The 13,422-nt window shown below is 35.8% G+C and overlaps 1 protein-coding gene across 1 annotated transcript; it reads right to left on the bottom strand.

Annotated features, from left to right (window-relative positions):
• Positions 1–1,436: 1,436 nt before the first annotated feature.
• Positions 1,437–2,570, bottom strand: LOC139193046 (uncharacterized). The gene is made up of 3 exons (XM_070816002.1): positions 2,478–2,570; positions 2,009–2,384; positions 1,437–1,606 (listed from the first exon to the last, which is right to left on the bottom strand). The coding sequence occupies exons 1-3, from the start codon at positions 2,568–2,570 to the stop codon at positions 1,437–1,439; spliced, it is 639 nt and encodes a 212-aa protein (XP_070672103.1).
• Positions 2,571–13,422: the final 10,852 nt, after the last annotated feature.

Genomic DNA, 13,422 nt, shown 5'->3' with positions numbered 1-13,422 from the left:
CTTACATACTTTACTACAATTGATAAAAAGAGGGTTTAATTTGTGTGCTTATATATTTCGCATCATTCACTTTAACGAAAAACCACATTTTTACACTAAAAAGTCAATCATGGTATTATTCACTTTACCCTTTATTTTGTCATTATTGTTAAAACTCAAAGATTTCAAGTCATTTTCATTAGTTTTCTTTTTTTATAAGCATGGTAGGCTCTACTTTTGCTTTTCTACTATTATTGACATCGGTTTTTTTTTTTTAAATTTTTTTATCAATCACATTTGATGTTCCAAATTTTATATAAGTTGTTTTTTTTTTTTTTTTTAAAGCACCATGATCACAAACCAGCCCTAAGTTTTCTTATTGATTCCTACTTCCAAGTTGGCCATAATGTTTTCAATTTTTCTTTCAACATACCTTGAAATATTTTATACATTTCAATCCAATCCTCAGCACCAGACACTTTTTAGACAATTTAAAACTTCTTCATTTTTTTTATATCTTTTCTAGTGTTTTTCCAAACACTTGAACAAGATTGCTAGACTACACAGCTTGAGCTTGGGGATTTGAAACTCGAAATGGTAACTGGTAACGGATAAAAATATCCTGAAATAAAATTCCTGAGGCTACCACTAAAACATATGCAAGATTGCTAGACTCACCCCTTATTTACTAAATTTTTAAACAAATATATTTTGTTTTTGTTGAACAATTTAGGAATAAGGAATACAATTTATAAAGCATGCCAAAAATTTTGAGCCTCTCCTACAATAAAAGCAATGTTATTAAAGCAGTTGGGCAGATACTACCCCATTTGGAGCCTATGAATTACCAATTGCCTATTGCCCAAAATTATTAACACAAAGCCCATCATTCCTACCCCCATAAAATGATGCCCCTTCTCATTTTATAACACAAGAAGAGTAGAGATGACTTACTTAAAGTCGTTTGTGCTATTTCTTGTAGTGGTTATTCTTATCACAACTTCATCCAATGCCCAATACCATGAGGATGACAAGCCACAAGTCACTCCCATAAGACACGAAATTTACAAGCCATCAACGTTTATACCACCATTTTACAAGCCACCATTTTTTCCTCCTATTGTAGTGAGACGACCACCACCACCACCTCTGAAGAATCCGCCACCACCCCCAACTCTCCCAAGCCATAGCTGCCTTCATTTCTTCCTCCTATTGTAGTGAGACAACCACCACCACCACCTTCGAAGAATCTGCCACCACCCCCACCTCACAACAATCCACCACCACCGCCACCTCAGAAAAATCCTCCACCACCGCCACCTCAAAATAAATCCACCACCACCACCCCCACCTCAAAAAAATCCACCGCCACCACAAAAGAATCCGCCAACTCAAAAAAATCCACCCCCACCTCAACTTCCGAAAAATCTGCTGCTGCCACCACCACCTCAAAAAAATCAACCAACAACACCACCTAGAAGGAATCCGCCACCAATACCAACACCAACTCTAACACCAGCTCCAACACCATTGCCAACACCAACGCCAACGCCACCACCAACATCGACACTAACACTAACACCACCACCACCTAGAAAGAATTCACCACCAACATCAACTCTAACACCTGCACCAACGCCAACACCAATACCAACACCAATACAACCCCTAACACCCAAACCAATGTTAACGCCAACGCCAACGCCAACCCCATCACCAACACCAACACCAACAGTAGATCAAAGCAACCCCTCTCTAGCACCTTCACCGAGTCAAAACAGTCCACCACGAGCACTACCAACTCAGAACAATCCACCACCAACACCTACACTTGGTAAGACCAACCCATTTCTAGCACCTTCACTGGGTCAAATCAATCCTCTGCAAGCACCACCTCAACTCAATCTACCACTAGCACCATCACCGGGTAAAAACAATCCTCTATCTGCACCATCGCATCTAAATAATCCACCATTAATCTCGTCACCTCAAAATAATCCACCACTAGCCCCGCCCACTAGGACAGAACATTCCTCCACGAGCAACACCACCTCAGAACAATCTATCATTAGCCCCATCACTTGGACGAAATACTCCTCCACAAGTGCCACCACCTTTGAACAATCTACCACCAACACCATCACCAAGTCTGAGTAACCCAGCTCCAGCACCTTTGCCAGGTCAAAACAATCCTCAACGAGCACCACCACCTCATAATAATCCGTCGCCACCACCATCACCAGGTCGGAACAATCCACCACCACTAACATCACCAAGTCAGAACAATCCACCGCCACCTCGACCAAACAATCCACCACCACCGCTAAAGAATCCACCTCCACTCTATCCAAGCAATCCACCTCCACCACCACCACCACCACCAAGTCGGAACAATCCACCACCACCTAAGAATAATCCACCGCCACCACCTTTACTTGATCAAAACAGTCCTCCACCACCATCATGTGGTTGAAACAATCCCCCACAAGTTCCACTACCTCAGAACATCCATCCCCCACCACCTCCACCAAATTTGAATAATCCTCCACCACCACCTTTAATAAGTCAAAAATATCATCCCTCACCACCATCCTCAGGTTGAAACAATCTTCCTCCACCACCACCACCAAGTTTGAACAATTCACGACCACCCCCACCAATTATCCGTCAAAATTGAGTCAATATGACCTAGATAATTCCTTGAAATAAGAGTTGTCGAAACATAGTTGTCAACAGCTTCTAATATGATCGATTACCTATATAATACTATATATTATATAAATATTGTAATATCTTACTGCTCTTGTAGCTGCTTTAATGAAATGTTGTTTCCTCTTGCAACCTTTATTATGCAATATAAATTACCAACTATAATGAAACATTTTGGTTAATTATATAATTTGCCCACTTTGTCATGAGAATAGATGACATACATTCCTTTTGCTTGTATCTTAGTAGACATGCTCTGCTTTGATTCCATGCGAACCATACTTGATTCACCAAACTTGACCAATGAAAAGATGAAGAATACTTGAAAGCTACCACAATTGATGTTACAAAATCTCTTCCAAAAAAGTGCATAGAGGGGTTCATGCATCATGGGGAATGTTTTCATGCTTCTTGGACGTTTCAAATATCTTCCCTTATTTTAAGAATACCTAATTAGCAGAAAACAATTATAAGCCTTTGAATTTTGTGGAAGATAGCCTCCTCCTACGATCCGTCAATTCTTAAGCTTTTGGCAAGAGCGTGCTGATAACGTGTTGTAGGATTATTTGATCGAACTAATCTAAGGGATCAAAGAAAGAGGGGCCAGCGGTTTTGAGAAAGATGAGAGAGTGATTTAATTGTGAGGTGTGTTTGTATCACCCCATTGTGCCTTTATTTATAGTAGTAGGATAGGCAAAAACCTTACCCTTTTAGAATTACAACTCTTAATAAGTAATCAACTCTAATGGAATATAAGAGATATTCCTAGATCTACTAGGATTTACACAATCATATTCCTATTCTAAATATGACTGCAACAAAATTAACGACAAAAAATAAAACACACAAATGCATATAAGACAAAGTACTTAATTAAATGATGCAAACAGAAACAAAAATACGGGGAAAAAATTAGACTTATTATATAGCACCCCACAAATTGTTGAATAAACTCCACATACTTAATACACACCACATTTGCTTTTTGAATTAAAAATTATCTTAATACACCTCACATACTTTCCCATAATACCCTCACACCCCACATTCTCAATATACACCTAACATTTTCTACATGCTCCCCATATTTTCTATACACCCCACATTTCTCAAATCTTATAAAGTTTTTAATTTGGACAAAAGATGCCGACTGCAATTTTGACAAAAGATGCCACCTGGGATTTAAAGCATATGTGGGTTTTTTCAATTCCACCATTAAAACCCATATCGTCTGTTTTAATATTTGGTGGTAATTTTAGGTATTTCATTCTTCATGCAGCCCTATGATCCATAAAAGATGAATACGAACATAGAAACTTGAATAACGAAGCAAAAGCAACATAAAATAATAATCAATGTCGTCAAAATCCCTAAAACAATAAAAAAAATAAAAAATAAAAAATAAGTCTTATCCCAATTTTGTGTTTCATTCATCAAAAATAATTTTTGTCAACATGTTTGCAATTTCGTTGGTTAGGGTTTTGTTCAACAATGGAAGGTCGGAGGGGGTTTGGTAGTTGAAGAAGATAAATAATATGTTAAAAGTGAATTGGGGTATATTTATAAATATTTTTTGTTTGTTTTAAAACCTATTGCCATTACATAATAGGGTAATTAAGCCATTTAATATTAAATTTTAATGTAGTGTGCATTCAATATTTTGTGGGGTGCTAATATAAAGAGCCAAAAATTAAATCAAAAGAAAGAAGGCACATGACCTGAAAGCATCATTGCCCACCGAGCCCACACATGTGCATCACACGGGTGACAAACCCAAAAAGCCTCATATATAAGCCAAAGCTCATCATCATTCATTTCATTTCCCCAAACCCTAGTTGTGTCACGACGCCTCTTAAACCCTCTCTCAAATTTTCTCTCACACCTCATTCATCTTTGTCTCATCTTCTCAGCCTGCAACCAAGCCAAATCCTACCGTTTCCTCTTTCCTTCATTTTTGTCACTTACCTTTTCATTTTTTTCTAAGAACCTTCTTTCTTATTTTGTTCCAAAACCAATCCCTAGCCTCGCATTGCTCATTTCAAACACTACAGCGCCTCCATCCCTCAGAGCAGAAAAAATTTATTAGATTAAGATTTCCTCCCGAGGAGAGAAAGAATGAAAGAGAGGCTGGTATTATGACAAAAGTTTGTGAAAGGGACAGGCTCCCTTACTAGCCAAGGGCAACTGCAAATTAATCTTCTTTTGGAACATCTTTTCCCTTAAATGTAGCAGAGGATTCACCAAGGGCATCAATGAGGAATCTGATATCAAACTCCTCCTCAAGTAGATTCTGATGGTCTTCCTGAAGAGCATACATCTCAAAGTTTGCTTGTGTTAACTCATAAGTAATAGGTAGAACTAATATGATTGTTAATGGTGATGGCTAAGCCTTAGTTTTTCATAAACTTGATTCTCTCAAACCGTTCGTTACAATTTTTTGTTGGATTTTATTATTATTAATTTTGTTATTTTATTATTTGCTTTTGTTATTTTAATTCACAGTTTTGACTTTTTTAAATTTTTATTACTTAGTTAACGAAGAATCGGTTTTACATATAAGTTATTCATATCAATTCTTGAGGAGAACAACCTTACTTAAGCTAGCTATACTACAATTACCTTGTTCTTTTGCGAGTACTTCTATGTGATCAAACCCTAATTGTGCAGGTGGTAAAAATCCTATCAGTTTTATATGGGATGAGCACAAGGGAATGCCCAAAGACCTCGGGTGATTTTAGATTCAAGCCCAGTAAAGATAGGGCTTTGGGCTTATACGGGAAATCTTGACGGGGCGACTACAAGCGGTGGGACATACATAAGCAATGTGTCGGGGGTGAATTTGGGTTCCGACAGGGGGTCCAAACCATTGAGAATAATATACCAACAATAGTATAATATAATTGTGAACAAGAATTTTTTTCTTCCTTTTTCTTTGCTTATTCCCACAAAATCAATTCATTACTGTTATATTAGCAGTAGAATAATATAATTGCGACCTATAATTTGAATAGAGTATATAATTCGGTAAACAAAAAATTATACTTATGCGCACTGGTGAATATTTCATGCAATCAGTCTAAAAAAGCATCAACATTCAGACCGTGTCTAAAACCTGAATTGCGATGACGAATCTTGTAAACAGGTTTATAACCGAAAAACCTTCGATTCCTGAGCGAAACAATGAGAGCGTGCCGATAACGTGTTGTGGCCTATTTTAATGAAAGGAGAGAAAGTAAGGCAGAGAGAGATGGAGAAGGGGTTAAGACACATTTAGTGATTTTAAAACACTTACAAGCAAAAACACCATATATAAGCTAGCATTTCTCACTCTTGTAAGCAAAAACACATTCAGTGATTTTAAAAACACTTATAAACGAGCTCTAATCATTTTTGTTTTATTTTCTTTGAAAGAATTTATCAATTAATTATAAAGTTTGAGTGTATTTGAAGAAAGTTAAGGTTCCACCATATATCAAACCAATTGGCAGCATGGGAGTAGCCAGTGGCGAAGCCAAGAATTGTTGGGGGGAGGGACGAAATTTAAAAGAGTAAAAGGTCCCAAAAAAATGTTACAACCAAATCCTTATAGATAGTAGACAATATTAATTTCGTTCATAATTTATCAATACAAACAACTTACAATTGTTGTCGGTCAAAAGATGCAAAATTTTAACTGGACTCAAACATGCTATAGAAAGAAGTAACTTGGTCTTTACCTCATTAAAGTGATCATTCAATTTTTTTAGGCGCATACCAAGGACTTGAAAATAGAGGTCTACTCGATAGTAAGGAAGTTTGGGGGTCTTGGAGCTTTGTGCTTTGATTTTCCGGGTGCGAAATGCAAATCTTCCATGTCAGAAACATTAATATCATTTTCCTCACAAAATTTTTATACATTATGGAACATGTTCTCAAAGTCATCATCTCTCAAGAATTGTAGTCTTTACTTGCATACTTTCACTAACGTTATCACATTCACAATATCTCAGTCTTTCTTTTGTAAACTCATATGTAAGTCCCAATATAAGTCTCATAAAAAAAAAAAGGTGAAACAAACAAACAAACGAACAAAAGTTTTGTGTTTCTTTGAATAACCTATTTGCTTCACGTAGATTACCTTGGTTGCAATGACCTTTAATCCATTGAAGCACCTCTACCACAGGTTGAAACATAACAATTACTATAGTACCACAATACGAGTTCCAACATGTATCACAAGGACATATGAGACTACTCTTTTGATTTAACTCTTTTTTCTATTTTAAGAACATCATTATCAAGACCTTTCTTATTTTGTTCTTGTTATTTCTCTCTAAATGCACCCTCGACGCTTACACAATGATCCGATAATATTAATCAGACTATTAGCTGATGGTGGATAATGACGGCGTACAGTCATGGAGAGTGGCGACGCATGATCATATGTAAACTACACGGCGGTGGCCTGCTGTTGGCTACTGGTTCAAATGGCAGAAACTTATGCCTTCTCTTTTTCTAGACATGAGCTCTCCACTTTATTATTTGTGTGTAAAATAGGGGGACAAGTGGTCCCCTATGTTTTCTAGGCGCTAGACGACTGGTCACCACCCAAATTAATCCCTAGGCATTTGCAATTAAGAAAGGGCACCTAGACCGGCTTAGGTACTTGTCTAGCCTCCTTAGGTGCCCACTTAAGCTGACCTACGTACCCGCCTAGGTCGCAACTCTCACTTAGGCAGAAAATCGATAACTTTCATTTTGCATTTTTTTTCTTCAATAAGTTGTAAGACACTTGTTGAATACTTATTATATGCTTGTTCTCAATATTTTTAGTATGTTTTAATACTTTATAATCTATGTGTCATTTTCTTTTTCAATTTATGTATTCCAATACAATTATGAATTTTTAAGAATAAATAGACACTTATTTATATGATATTTAATAAATTTACTTAAAACTGCCTAGTCCGCCAAGGTCCGCCTAACCGCCTAGTGATAAGTGAAGGAATGGTATGTAAAAGTGTCACAATTGTATTGGTTAGTGTCCATGTCATCTTAGAGCAATTAGACTGGTTGGAACTCTACTACGTATCTGTTAGTTGTTAAATGTCTATTAGTTTGTTAGAATCATTGTAACAGCTAATGCTTATAAAGCAGGGAATGTATTCTCTCTCACTCATCAATTGAAGCTAAAAATCCTTCTTCTTCATTCTCCTCTTCTCTCATTGCTTTCATTTATTTCTCTGAATCTCAGTTCTTAAGCTCAGTATTCATTAAGATTAGTACTAATAATATGGTATAGAACCAACGATTTTGTTGTGGTTTGTAGTTCATTAATTTTTTGGGGGCTTTCGGTGTGATTTTTCATTGCTTCAGTTCTTTAATCTTTGAACATCATCAATGGTGATTTGGGTTTTTTTAGGGTGCGAGCTAAATTGAAGAATGTCTCCAGGGATATAGTCTGAATTTTTCTTGATCTCAATGTTTCTTGGAGATTTGTAGGCTTGGTTATTGGTTTTCTGTGAAATACACTATTCTAAAAATTCCCTCCTAGCACCGCCTATGCCCCGCCTAGGCACTAGGTGAGTGACCACTGCCCTGAACATTAGTCCCTAGGCATTTGAAAATTAAGTACCCCTAGACCCACTTAGGCATCCGCCTAGCACGCCTAGGCGCCCACCTAGCCCGCTTAAACCAACCTAGGTCTCGACTCTCACTTAGACGGAAAATCGATAACTTTCATTTTGCATTTTAATTTTTCAATAAAATGTAAGAGACTTGTTGAATACTTGGCTGAACACTCATTACATGCTTGTTCCCCATGTTTTCAATAAGGTTTAATACTTTATAATATATATCTCATTTTATTTTTGCAATTTATGTATACCAATATAATTATTTTTAAGTATAAATGGACACTTATTTATACAAATTGTTTGATCACTTTGATGGAACTGCTGCGTGTGTACCAAAGTTAATGATTCATACTGAGCTTGGGGTAGCTAATGTATTTCTTGAAAGGGAAGCTACTGACATAACATTAAGGAGCTTATTGAGTGCAACTTTGTCAAATGAGCTTATCGATGTTTGGGTTGCAAAACTACGCATGATGTGCGGGTTAGTTTACAAGATAGGTATGCTTCCATTTCTAAAGCCAGAGTTAATACTTCAAAGATTGAGTTCAAGGCTGTGTAAAAAAAAAAAGGTGATACTATTGATCAATATCTATCTAAACACAAAAATATAAAAGAACAATGAATTGCTACTAATGAATTTGTATTTGATAATGATTTTGTTGTAACTGCTCTGTCTGGTCTACCAAGAGAATACTCGATTGAATTGCTACTGATGAATTTGTATTTGATAATGGTTTTGTTGTAGCTACTCTGTCTGGTCTACCAAGAGAATACTCGATTATAAGAACAATAAGCCTTACTAGGGATACTTTTTTTTTTAATTTTTTTTTTAGAGAGAGAGAGAATTTAGGCAGCAATTACTCTGTGCTAAAAGGGAGAATGATTATATGGTGAATGTGTTGGCAAATAATTTTTCTAGTTTGTATATGCAAGGTTCTACTGGATCTTCTTCTATGTATGGTATGACACATGGATCTTCAACTCATTTTGAAGATATTTCATACTCTACTGGAGGTACAATTATTATGGTAGCAAATGGTGTTCCAAGATTTGATGTGCCATATCCACAACAAGGTCCATTTTATGGTATTTCAAGTACTATTGGTTTTTCATATCCTCAACAAAATGCATTTCCATCAATGCTATTTTCTCAACAAGGTTTTCCATACATGAGTAATCAGTATATTGATCTACAATCTTAATCAACCCTATTTCATCAACCAGCACCATTTCCTAATTTTTCAAATAGTTATGGCTTTGTTGGACTGAATAATGCACCAAGACAGTTCCAATTCAAGTAATAGTAATCCAAGCAATGGTTCTAGATAGTATTATGGACCAACGACAAATGAGAATGGAAGTTACAGATCATATAATGGAAGGGGCCAGTCTTTTAAAAACAAACAATTAGGTGGGAATTGGCAGTCATGGGCTGGAAACATTGAACCTAGGACAAACATTGTTTCTGAGTGTCAAGTTTGCTCAAAGAGAAGACATTAGCTCCAAATTGTTGGAAGATATCAACTAATTCTAGTTCTATGGGACAAGCTGCGGAATGTCAAATATGTGGAAAAAAAAAGGGACAATGTTTTAGATTGTTATCACAAGAATAATTTTGCATATCTAGGTTCTGCACCAGCTCCTTCTTTGAGTGTTATGCAAGCTCAAGCACCTCAGTCACTTCAAGCATGTTGGTCATTTCTTACCAATGACTCTTGGATTGTGAATACAGAAGCATATCACCACATGATAGCTGATGTGCAACCTCTGCAAAATGTTACACCATATGAAGGCAAGGACAAAATTACTATTGGTAATGGTGAAGGTTTAGCAATTAAACACATTGGTACAAACACTACCACATTCCTTGATTTTAAGGAGTGTTTTACATGTTCCAACCTTTGTTGTTTGTCTATTATCAATAAAACAATTGTGCAATGATAACTATTGCTGATTTGTTTATGATGAAACCAATTTCTATGTGCAGGACAATCTAACTATTGCTGGTTTTACATGTTCCAACAAAAGTTGTAATATACCAATTTCTATGTGCAGACACATTTATAATAAACAGCACTTATGTTCATTTTGTACTGCTATCAAGATGTTTGGGTTACAATTTGTAGATAGGAAAGGGTCTTGTAATTTTTCCCTTTCAAAAAGTACATTCAGATCTCTGGGTCCTTCACCTACAAAATCCATAGAGGATTACAAGTATTATGTGGGTTTTGTTGATGAATTCACAAGATATGTATGGATTTTCCCTTTGATGAATAAATTAGAAGTGTGTGATGTTCTTCAAAAGTTCTATAGTCTTATTAATAATCAATTTGGTTATAGTATTAAATGTTTGCAAATAGATGGTGGTGGAGAGTATATAAGCAATAGATTTGATGGATTTTAAAATAATAAAGGTATTGTTCATATATTTTCTTGTCCATATACCCCTCAACAAAATAGAATTGCTGAGAGGAAACATAGACACATAGTGAATACAACAATAACATTGCTTACTACTATACAATTACCTCAGGAGTTATGGTTCCATACATTTGCTCATTTTGTTTTTCTTATAAATAGAATGCCATGTAAGGTTTTGAGTATGCAGTCATTGTATCAGCTATTATTTGGATATAACCCACCATTGCAAGGATTAAAGTGTTTGGCACAACTGTGTATTCATATATTAGGTCTTATAATGAGAATAAACTGTAGCCAAGAGCATCTTTGTGTGTTTTTGTTGGATATGTAGTGGGGTATTAGGGAGTGATTTGTTTTCATATACAATCTAGAAAGTTATTTATAGACATGTAATACATGATGAAATTGTTTTCCCATACAAGAATGTTACTTATACATCAAGGAATCAGTTGTCAGTTGATACTCAGGCCTCTAGTTTAGCAAATTCTCTAGTAATAGTGACTATTCCTACAAACATTGTCTAGGACTTTAGGATCTTAAACTATGAACATAAATCATGACAACATGGATTTTACTTCTTCAATTTCTTCAAATGTTTCTAATATAAAATTGTCGCAACAACTTGTTCCACTCGTGCACAAACATCTAAAACAACCGACTCACCTCACTCTCCTCCAAATACAGCTTCAATGTTACTTATCCTAAATCCTGCATAATTAGAGATAATTCTTCCCTTTGCTACTTTTATACCTCAATCTCAAACACACAATGATATGCCAGGATAGAAAAAGCAAACCAGGTTACAAGCAAGTGCTCTCTTAAGAAGAATTTATGCAAATTTTCTAGCAACATTGCTAAATTGGAAACATTGAAACTTGATGATCAAGATTCCAGTTATAGTGGTTTCTCTTTTCTTGCACATAACATTTATATAACCGAACCATAATCTTTTAGAAGTGCAGCAACAAGTACTAATTGGCAAAATACAATGCAAGAAGAGGTTTATGCATTGAAAAGCCAAGGTACATAGATTCTGGTTCATCCACCAACTCATAGGGCCATTATAGTAAATAGGTATACAAGGTGATGAAGAACCATGATGGATCAATTTCAAGATATAAGGCTTGTTTAGTGGCTCAAGGGTACACTCAAGAACTTGGCTTAGACTATTTTGAAACATTTAGTCTAGTTGTGAGGCATACTATTGTCAGGTTAATCATCTCACTTGTAGCTCATCACAAGTGGGAATTAAGATAACTTGATATCAAAAAAGCATTTCTTGCATGGAGAATTGGAAGAAGAGTTATACATGAAGCAACCTCAGGATTTTGTGGACTCTACACACCCAAATTATGTCTGTAAACTACTGAAGTCGTTGTATGGTTTGAAATAGGCACCAAGTGCATGCAATGCAAAAGTCATAGGGTATTTGCCTGCAATGGGATTTCAAATGTCACATTCTGATACCAGCTTATTTGTCAAGCATGATGGAGTGGATGTTATTACTCTAATGTCATTATATGTAGATCATATTATATTGACAGAGTCTATTTCTATCAAAGTTCAAGCTGTTATTCAAGTACTCAGTGAAGTGTTTGAGTTAAAAGACATGGGAAAGTTGTCATATTTTATGGGATTGTAGATACAGAATAAACACAATGTGATATCTTCATTAATCAATCCAAGTATGCAAAAGACTAGATACACAAATCTGGGATGGATACTTGCAAACTAACTATAACTCCATGTAAGCCATATACTTAACTAGTAGCATCTGGGGGTACACTATTACCTAATCCTACTGAATATAGAAGTTTAGTTGATGTACTTTAATATCTCATTCACTAGACCTAATCTCTAATATGCATTAAATGTAGCATATGTGAATATATGACCAATCCCACAGATATACACTTTGCTCTTGTCAAAAGAATATTGAGATATGTACCAGGTACCATATAGTGTGGTCTAACATACTCAACATCATCAAATTACTTAATTACTGCCTTCTCGGATTCTAATTAGGCAACTGATCCCAACATAATGAGGTCAGTTATTGGATTTGTGGTTTATATGGGAAACGATCCAATAACATGGCAATCAAAGAAGCAAGCATCAATATCCAAAAGTTCTATAGGGGTAGAATACAAGGTTTTAGCACGTTGTGCTGCAGACATGGTATGGATTAGGCTTTTGTTAAATGATCTACATCAATTCATTGCTTAAACGCCTTTGTTACATTGTGATAACCTTTATGCTTTGGCTTTATGTTCCAATCTAGTGTTTCACACTAGAATTAAACATTTGGACACAAATTTTCACTTCAATTGAGAGAAAGTGCAAAGGAAAGACTTAGTGGTACAATACATTCCAACAGGAGAGCAAACATCAGACATTCTCACTAAAGGATTACATGGACTAACATTTGTTAAACACTGCTATAATCGTAGGCTTGGTTACCCTAGCTGAGATTGAGGGGGGATGATAAGTGAAGGAATAGAATATGTACAAGTGTCACAATTGTATTCGTTAGTGTCCATGCCATCATAGAGCAGTTAGATTGGTTGGAGCTCTATTAGGAATCTATTAGTTTGTTAAAGGCCTATTAGTTTCTTAGAATTATTGTAACGGCTACTGCTTATAAAGCAGAGAATGTATTCTCTCTCACTTATCAATTGAAGCTCAAAGTCTTTCTTCT

Source organism: Malus domestica, chromosome 16 (assembly GCF_042453785.1).
Source record: "Malus domestica chromosome 16, GDT2T_hap1".
In the NCBI taxonomy this organism is placed as follows: Eukaryota; Viridiplantae; Streptophyta; class Magnoliopsida; order Rosales; family Rosaceae; genus Malus; species Malus domestica.
This window is presented reverse-complemented; position numbering and strand designations above follow the sequence as displayed.